Here is a 9,814-nt window from a genome sequence, read left to right as displayed (position 1 = left end):
CTGACGTTGCTTGGTAACCTTCCAGTCATGTAACCTCATCATGACCTTGACCATGACCAACTCTTGTTCATAGTAGATTCGTATGCATCCGCCCTTCTCCTCTGGTTTGTCAACTGATCCTCTAACTACCGCAGAGTCATTTACGCCCTATGTGGCTTTTGACCTTTTCTTTTTTTTTACAGTCTATGCTTTTGACCGATGTATATGTTTTGTCAGCAGGACTGGACAGGGAGAAGAAAAGACGACCTAGGTGTCACACACACACACACACACACACACACACACACGCACGCACGCACGCACGCACGCACGCACGCACGCACGCACGCACACACACACACACACACACACACACACACACACACACACACACACACACACACACACACACACACACACACACACACACACACACACACAGTGTGTTTGGGGACTTTCCACTTAATGATTTTTAGTACAAAGCATATATTATATCCCCTTACACTAACCCTAAATCTACCCATCACAGAAAACTTTCTGCATTTTTACATTTTCAAAAAAACATCACTTAGTATGATTTAAAAGCTGTTTTCCCCTTAAGGGGACCAAAACATGTCTCCACAAGGACAATGGTATTGCCATCTTTGTGGGGACATTGTCCCCATGATGTAGTGATTTCCTGGGCCGCACACACACGCACACACACACACACACACACTCACACGCACACACACTTGCAGTAATTGACTGCAAAAATTAACTCTGGTGCGCAGTAAGTTTTCTACTGTGATTTGCAATATACACCTCTTGTTTAAATAAAATGTGTGGGTTTAATGCTTTGTTTGGTCCATTGTGCCATGACAAAAAGAGGATGCAAAGGAACAGTATCCTATATAATAATATTTCATGCTCGTTTTAGTGCACTGTAAAAAGTGAACGTGCACAGTAGGAGGTATGAGGTCCATTTTAGCCCTCTGGGGTCCTTCATTGAGTCACACTCAGGACCTTCGGGTCCAAATGGGCCGGAAGGGTGGGATTCATATTTATTTAAAAAAAATCATAATTTTTTTTTTTACTTGTTTTTTGTAATATTTTTTCTTTTTTGGTGTTTTGAGATAATTTCAAAAATAAAAAATGATTTATAATTAATATTAATGCAATAATTATGACCCATTTGTTCCCCATTGAATATAATATAATATAAAAAAAATTTTAAGCTGTATTTCATTTTAGAGTCAAGCCTAGGCTTCATGAAAGCAATTTTTGAAATGAGATGGATGCCATCTGGCGGACTAACTGAGCATTTTAAAAATTCAAAACCCATGTGTAATTTGAATTTATTAGTGTGTTTGTGTATAAAAGTGTGTTTGTGTGTGTGTGGATGTGTCTGTTTTGCACTCTTGATGTTTTATAGATTCACCCCTTCACTGTTGTGTGCTTTTTTTCTGGATCGTGACTGATTTGTAGATTGTACGCACAAAAAAACTCTGCATTTTCACATTTTTGCCAATTTCCCATTCATTTCCTATGCGGGTCCATTTGGACCCGAAGGTCCTGAGTGTGACTATTTTTTTTACAACCACTTAGACTATTCAAATCCTGTCCCCAATTTTTTTGGGTGTTCATATACCAAGTACCAACAAAGTCACCAAATTTCGGACCATTCCGATAAAACTATGATTAAAAATAAAATAAAAAAATTAAATGCTTCAGGTCCATTTGGGCCGAAGGACCCCAGAGGGTTTTCAACCTCATTCTACCTATACATTCTAATTTTGTTGTTCTAATTCAATCAGGTGTAACATAAAACAAGGGAATGCTGTTTTTACTTACATTGACCCAATATACAATTTCCAATATAGTGGTGCAGGTTTGACATCACTTTGTAGGCCAAAACGCAGAAGCGAGTTAGCATTTTAGCACTTCCGGTTCCATCGTCCAAAAGTCAATGGGTTTTTTGAATAGGGTTTTGTTTAAATGCTGAAATAAGGTTTGTGGTGAACACAAGCTCAAGACACTTTCATGTTTGATTCTACGACATAAAATACATCAGTTTGTTTTACCCCACTCGTGATTTTTTAAGCTGTCAAGTGTCTTGAAAAGGGCGGTTGCTAACAAGTGGCACTACAGAGGTGGTCGGGGAGATTAAACGTCATCACGCCGAAAAGGTAAGCTCAGTCCGCTTTTACAGCCTTATTATGCTCATTGTGCTCTTACAAATTCTAACTCAAAAATTCTGGGAAAATGTTTTTAGATAAAACCTGAAAGAGTTTCCAGAAGCTTAGTGATTGTGACGTTGAAGTCGAGCGACCGTGGTGTAGTTCGTTTAAAATACCTTTAGCTTTTTATTTCTAGCGACTGTATTTAGGCTTCAAAATTCATAAAAGTTGTGTTAATGTGATAATTATCTTTATGGACAAAACGTGCAAGTATCATTAACTTTTGTTGTATCAGAACTTGTTTTTAGAGATAATCCAAAAGCCAATGGGAAAATCCTATTGGGTTTTTGTTGAGGGAACCAGTGCGATGCTAACTGCCGGTTGGCCTACAAAGTGATGTCATACCTGCACCAGCTCAGGATGGACACATTCGTCGGCGGTGATGGCCTGGTGGTTAGTGCACTGAAGTGGGCCGGGTTCAAATCCAACTCGGGGTCCTTTGCCGTTCCCGTTCCCCTCTTTCCACCCAATGCTTTCCTCTCACTAGCCAAATGGCATCAACAACAACAAAAACAAATGCATGAAAAAAAAAAAGGTTGGACACATTCGACACATGCACACTACAACTGCACCACAGAGGGCAGTACAGTTGAACAAAGAAGAAGTAGGTTTGTGTTTCGCTGCTGCTTGCTGATCGGTGAATTTTGCTGCTATGAGAAATTGTGATTTGGGGTTATTATACACATTATGTTGCATCAATTGACATTATAAAACAAACATACACTAAAAAAAATATTTTTTGGTATTGTTCAATTTAATTAATTAAAATGAGCTAAAGTAACACAATTTAACATTTTGTCACAACTTCATTTAATTGTGAGTCCAACTAATAAATTTTACTTAATCAATTAAATTGAATTATTAATAATTAAAACTACACGAATCATTTTTTATGACAAATCTGGGCTGCGTTTCCTAAAAGTATTGTAAGCTAGCTAGATTGTGATGTCATTGTCCCTTTCATGCATTTAAGGGTTTATTGGATTGATTGACTCACAAATGTTTTCATCGTTCATCAGCTGCAGAAAATCGTTCTTTGTGTTTATGATATCGTTCCTCTGCATGTTATCGTTATAACTGTGCTGTGGATTTCCAAAATCTTATTAAATCAGAGCAATTAGGTTATTAAAACCTTTAATGTTGTTGGTGTGCATGGACCTTTAACGTAGGCTTCACAACGACAACGTTTCAGTTACCAAAAAGGCTTAAATAAGCTAGACGACTGTCACATTTGTGTGAGGAGGTAACGTTAACCATGGAAAAAAGTGCTCAGCCTCCACCATTTTCTGTTAGCATAGCTTTCCAATATGTGCTTCGAAAAAGGCATTTAAATAGCTAAAAAAGGTCATTCAATAATTCGCAAATTCTTTTAAATTATAGAACACAATAATAATAATAATAAGCAAGCATATCTATTGAGGCTTGTTTCCGCAACCGAATAAAACAATTTAAAAGATAATTTCGACTTTTTTTTTATCTCGCAATTCTGACTTTTCATATTCAAAAAAGACTGACCCTTTTTCTCAGAATTGCGAATTTATCTCACAAGTCTGACTTTACATTCTGAATTTATAACACGCAATTGTGAGTTTAGGCTATACAGGTCCTTCTCAAAAAATTAGCATATTGTGATAAAGTTCATTATTTTCCATAATGTATGATAAAAATTAAACTTTCATATAGTTTAGATTCATTGCACACCAACTAAAATATTTCAGGTCTTTTATTGTTTTAATACTGATGATTTTGGCATACAGCTCATGAAAACCCCAAATTCCTACCTCAAAAAATTTGCATATCATGAAAAGGGTCTCTAAACGAGCTATTAACCTAATCATCTGAATCAACTAATTAACTCTAAACACCTGCAAAAGATTCCTGCGGCTTTTAAAAACTCCCAGCCTGTTTCATTACTCAAAACCGCAATCATGGGTAAGACTGCCGACCTGACTGCTGTCCAGAAGGCCATCATTGACACCCTCAAGCAAGAGGGCAAGACAGAAAGAAATTTCTGAACAAATAGGCTGTTCCCAGAGTGCTGTATCAAGGCACCTCAGTGGGAAGTCTGTGGGAAGGAAAAAGTGTGGCAAAAAACACTGCACAACGAGAAGAGGTGACCGGACCCTGAGGAAGATTGTGGAGAAGGACCGATTCCAGACCTTGGGGGACCTGCGGAAGCAGTGGACTGAGTCTGGAGTAGAAACATCCAGAGCCACCGTGCACAGGCGTGTGCAGGAAATGGGATACAGGTGCCACATTCCCCAGGTCAAGACACTTTTGAACCAGAAACAGCGGCAGAAGCGCCTGACCTGGGCTACAGAGAAGCAGCACTGGACTGTTGCTCAGTTTTGCATGTCATTCGGAAATCAAGGTGCCAGAGTCTGGAGGAAAACTGGGGAGAATGAAATGCCAAAATGCCTGAAGTCCAGTGTCAAGTACCCACAGTCAGTGATGGTCTGGGGTGCCATGTCAGCTGCTGGTGTTGGTGCACTGTGTTTTATCAAGGGCAGGGTCAATGCAGCTAGCTATCAGGAGATTTTGGAGCACTTTATGCTTCCATCTGCTGAAAAGCTTTATGGAGATGAAGATTTCATTTTTCAGCACGACCTGGCACCTGCTCACAGTGCCAAAACCACTGGTAAATGGTTTACTGACCATGGTATTACCGTGCTCAATTGGCCTGCCAACTCTCCTGACCTGAACCCCATAGATAATCTGTGGGATATTATGAAGAGAAAGTTGAGAGACGCAAGACGCAACACTCTGGATGAGCTTAAGGCCGCTATCGAAGCATCCTGGGCCTCCATAACACCTCAGCAGTGCCACAGGCTGATAGCCTCCATGCCACGCCGCATTGAAGCAGTCATTTCTGCAAAAGGATTCCCGACCAAGTATTGACTATTGACTATAACTGAACATAATTATTTGAAGGTTGACCTTTTTTTTTTGTATTAAAAACACTTCTTTTATTGTTCGGATGAAATATGATAATTTTTTGAGACAGGAATTTTGGGTTTTCATGAGCTGTATGCCAAAATCATCAGTATTAAAACAATAAAAGACCTGAAATATTTCAGTTGGTGTGCAATGAATCTAAAATATATGAAAGTTTAATTTTTATCATTACATTATGGAAAATAATTAACTTTATCACAATATGCTAATTTTTTTAGAAGGACCTGTATATCACGCAATTTTGAGAGAGAGAATAAAAATCAGAATTGCGAGATAAAAAGTCGCAATTACCTTTTTAATTGTTTTATTTTGTGGGAAAGCTTCCAATCCAATCTACATCAAAACTTTTTACTTTACTTTTATAATTGGCTACATTTAATTCACACATTTTATTCTATCCCATTGATCTTAAAAATTAGTTTGCGTTAGTCACACTGGTTTATTGTTCACGCCCCTCTTCGTCTTTCTTCTTTTCTTTTCTTTTCTTTCTCTTTCTTTCTTTCTTTCTTTTTTTTTTTTGGCTGAAGGCGCAGTTGAGGTCTGTGTAATAGATCTGGTGATCAGGAACTTCGGGATATGAACTGTACAGATTTAGCCTACTTTAGACTTTATTGGTTACTTCGTTAGAGGGCCGTTATGCAGAATTAACATTCATGTCGTGCAGAAGCGGAGCCAGCGTTTGGGGTGCACTGGAAGTCTGCATTTATTTAAAGCGGTCGATCAAGACTGTCTGCCGAGGTAACGGAGGACTTATTGCGTTATGAAGAGGACAGCTAACGTGTTGAACGGGCTCGTGTAGCGCGAGAAAGCGGAAGAAAAAGGGCGCATTTCTAAACTGCGCTTTCTAAATGCGTCTTCTTATCGAGCAGCCAAGAACAATGAGCAGTGGCTCTAGCAACTTTTTGCTAGTTCCTATACCGGAGTACCCTGTAATAGACTGCGTGCCTAACAAAAACGTCAAAATAGTTGTTCTTGGGGCAAACAATGTCGGAAAAACAGGTAAATGTATCAAATTATGTGGCTTTTAAGATATAGCTTATTTAACAGTTTTTGTTCTTTATTCCATCATGCATATCATATTTTTATTTCATAGGAACTCATTCTAATATGACTCGTTAAATTAATGTGTATGCATTGATTCTGTTTAAAGTCATTAATAAAGTCTGAATGGTATGCGTATTTCTAATCCTGAAAAATGATGATGAAAATATTTTAGCCATTATAACGCCAGGGTGCGACATACACTGACTTGTGCACGAGCTATGTGACATTGTTATGCTTGCTTGTAATGCTGATGCAAACGTTTCCATTTGGTTTCTATTTTCAGCTCTGATTGTAAGATTTCTTACTAAGAGATTCATTGGAGACTATGAAGCCAACACAGGTAAATTATAATGAAATAAAGCTAAAAATCCTACACTGAACTACAAAAATGTCGTCATATTTCACTCGTCACAATTATTTCTGTAATGTGTACTCGATTTTATAAGTTTTCAGACTTTCAGCATGGTTTTCTTCATCAGTAGCCTAATTAAACTTAATTAAAATGGCTGAAAGTGCCATTAACTAGCCTTAAATCTTTAAGCAAATATTTAAGCAAATACACATAAGTTTATCATTTTACTTGGTGATTTTTGTTTTCTTGTTCAACATTTCTAGGAGCCTTATATTCAAGGAAGATTAACTTGGATGGGGAGCAAGTTTCTTTACAAGTGCAGGACACTCCATGTGTCTCATTGCAGGTTCAAATCACACCATACCAATGCTTTTTTCCATCTTTAAGTTAAACCTCCGTCAAAAGTGGTGTGCCCATGCTGTATTATCACAGTCATTTAGATCACTCAGTCATTGCCTATGGGATTCCTGCATGCTTCAGATGAACTGTGGGGAATATTAGTTCAAACATTTGGCCTGTAAACAAAGTATCCAGTGCAGAGGAGATAAAAAGGGTGTGTTCAGCCATAAGCTCATTAGTCTGACTCATGTGTACTAAAGGGCTCTCTTCAACTGAATGAATCTGATCCTGCTCAAGCACAGTGTATTTATACTGTAGGTGTTATGATGATTGAGAATTTACTTCTTATAGTTGTCATATTACAACTAACTCATTGGTAGTCAGTTCCATTATTGGTGAAACATACTAAACATACTAAACATTATAATTGCAAAAATCATTAAAATATAACTATATTATAGTTATTTTAATTGCTCAATTGAATAAATAAATGCATAATATTTTGAACACTGATTCTCGTTTTTCTTTACATTAAAACGATCAGTTCATTTCCAATATGCTACTGTATATAAATGTAGTACAACTTTATGTTTTTGAAAGAAGTCTATTAAGCTCTCCAAGGCTGCATTTATTTGATCAACAATACATTAACACTGTAATATTGTGAAATGTTTTCTGTTTTGAATAGGGCTATATTTTAACATTTTAAGCAGCAAAACTGTCTTCAATATTGATAATAATAAGGAATGTTTCTTGAGCCTCAAATCAGCATATTAGAATGATTTATGAAGGATCATGTGACACTGAAGACTGCTAAAAATTCAGCTTTGCCATCACAGGAATAAATTACATTTTAAAACAGTAAAATAGAAAACAGTTGTTTTAATATTTCACAATATTACTGTTTTTACTGTTTGTTGATCAAAGACATGCAGCCTTGGAGAGCATAAGTGATTTCTTTTAAAAACATATATACAGTATACACTGTACTATATACATATATATATATATATATATAATTGGAATAAAAACAACAGTTTTCTCAATTCCAGGATGATGCAGAGGGTCTTTACTGTCAGGAGCAGATCAACCGCTCAATTTACTGGGCAGATGGTTATGTGCTGGTCTTCTCCATCACTGACCTCAACAGCTACCGTACCATCCAGCCTCTCTACCAACACGTGCGCCGAATCCATCCCAGCGGCAACATCCCCGTCATCATCGTGGGAAACAAGAGCGACCTGCTGCGCGCCCGGCAGGTCCCGGATCATGAGGGTAAGGCGCTGGCTGATGAATTGGGAGGGCCCTACTTTGAGGCTTCGGCCAGGGAGAACCATGAGAGCGTCCAGGCTGCTTTTCTGCACTTATGTCAGGAGATGAGCCGAGCTCTGGGAGGAGGAAATGGGGAGAAGAGAAAAGGTGGATTACACCTTGCCAGGCCAAAAAGCCCGAACATGCAAGAGTTGAAGAGAAGGTTCCGACAAGTGCTGTCATCCAAGGTCAAGTCAGCTACGGCCCTATGATGATGAAATGATTGACAAATGTGACCGTGGAGAATTTAGAAAGTGTTGTTGACAACATGCTGTTGCTTAAGTGATTGTGAAACACAAGGAAAAACAATGAAACTTGTCAGTTGTTTTTGCAAGTAGATGAGTGGTGATATCACTGTTCTCTGGGTGAACTTTAACATGGGACTCCCGGCACTGAACTTTAAATCTAATGGTCATAAAGTCTGTTTTTGTTTATTTGTTTTAGCTGCTATCATGCAAATGTTTCCTGGTTTTCCAGGATTATACTGACTTTCTCAAATTAAATTCTTTAATAATGATTTTCTTGTATTATAAATCTATTTCCTTAATCTCTTTTAATGTGAAGCAAGGATAAACTGATTCTTTTTGACCAAGGCCATTTATTATACTGAAAGTAGCAAAATAAAACAAACATACCGAAGGGCCGTTTATTGGACACGTAAAATGATCGCAGTCGATTCCTAAGATTCTCATGTGACTGCGGGCAGTTTTGCAAAATGCTATTCTAGTATTATCCCAAGTTTTCCAGACATTTAGATAACATATTCCAGCTATGTTGTCTATAATCGTGGGAGGAAGAGGTTGTTGACTGGTGGTTCCCATGACCTTTGACCTACTTACACTGTGTCAAGGATTTTTGATTGTAGGCTTACTGTGGAGGTTCATAGAGGGGCTCTTTGGCTTGCTTCTTCCAGATGTCCCATTCGCCCACTCGAATATACGTTTGTTTATCTTTCAGCACAGATGAAGTACCATTCCTCTGATGCAGGTCTGGAGATTCCTACACTGAACTATTGCATCTACTGAGTCATTGACCTCTAACCTTTCACCTCTGATATTTTCTTCTCTTCACCCAATTGCCTAATGAAAAGCAGATTCAGAATGTGACCAGCCTTCCATGCTCTCAGAAAGTGAGAGTATGTCCATTTCATTATACTTAGACAAAGTAAAAGACTAGTAAAATATACTGTATATGATTTGGTGATTTAATTTTTTTCTCAACAAGCCTTTGCTCTCTCTATCTTCCTCTTTCTTTATTTGTGTCAACATTACCATTCCATTTCAACTGAAATTGTTTCATATCTTTACAATCTAGAGAACTCAAAACTTTTTGGTCGATCGCCAGAAGTCTCCTACTAAACCATTACCAGATTTTAAATAAGCATTAGGTTTTTTTGACTCCCTTGTCACTTATAAATGTGCAAATGTAATTCAGCTGTGGTATATCCCTGAGGACTAAATGTTCCACAATTATAGTAGTTTCAAAAGTATTTCTGATCAAGAAAGGTTTTAAAATAACTTTTGGTCTCATATACTGTATATATTTTAGTGACATTCAGGGGCCATTCACACAGAAAGTGTTTTTCCATTCCACTGCGCTTCTTGTTTTTCAATGC

At 37.8% G+C, this 9,814-nt stretch overlaps 1 protein-coding gene across 1 annotated transcript; it reads left to right on the top strand.

The window, feature by feature from the left end:
* Nucleotides 1–5,771: 5,771 nt before the first annotated feature.
* On the top strand, nucleotides 5,772–9,385 carry rasl11a (RAS-like, family 11, member A). Its single transcript, XM_056258939.1, has 4 exons — nucleotides 5,772–6,152; nucleotides 6,481–6,537; nucleotides 6,813–6,895; nucleotides 7,941–9,385. The coding sequence occupies exons 1-4, from the start codon at nucleotides 6,002–6,004 to the stop codon at nucleotides 8,409–8,411; spliced, it is 762 nt and encodes a 253-aa protein (XP_056114914.1). The 5' UTR covers nucleotides 5,772–6,001; the 3' UTR covers nucleotides 8,412–9,385.
* Nucleotides 9,386–9,814: the final 429 nt, after the last annotated feature.

The sequence above is a fragment of the Rhinichthys klamathensis genome, unplaced genomic scaffold (genome assembly GCF_029890125.1).
Source record: "Rhinichthys klamathensis goyatoka isolate OS25496 unplaced genomic scaffold, OSU_Roscu_1.1 h1tg000161l_1, whole genome shotgun sequence".
Taxonomy (NCBI): domain Eukaryota; kingdom Metazoa; phylum Chordata; class Actinopteri; order Cypriniformes; family Leuciscidae; genus Rhinichthys; species Rhinichthys klamathensis.
This window is presented reverse-complemented; position numbering and strand designations above follow the sequence as displayed.

Coding starts and splice junctions, on each gene's coding strand:
- rasl11a (XM_056258939.1), top strand. CDS start 6,002: ATGCGTCTTCTTATCGAGCAGCCAAGAACAATGAGCAGTGGCTCTAGC. Junction 6,153..6,480: donor AAACAATGTCGGAAAAACAG/GTAAATGTATCA, acceptor TTCTATTTTCAG/CTCTGATTGTAAGATTTCTT. Junction 6,896..7,940: donor CTCCATGTGTCTCATTGCAG/GTTCAAATCACA, acceptor TCTCAATTCCAG/GATGATGCAGAGGGTCTTTA.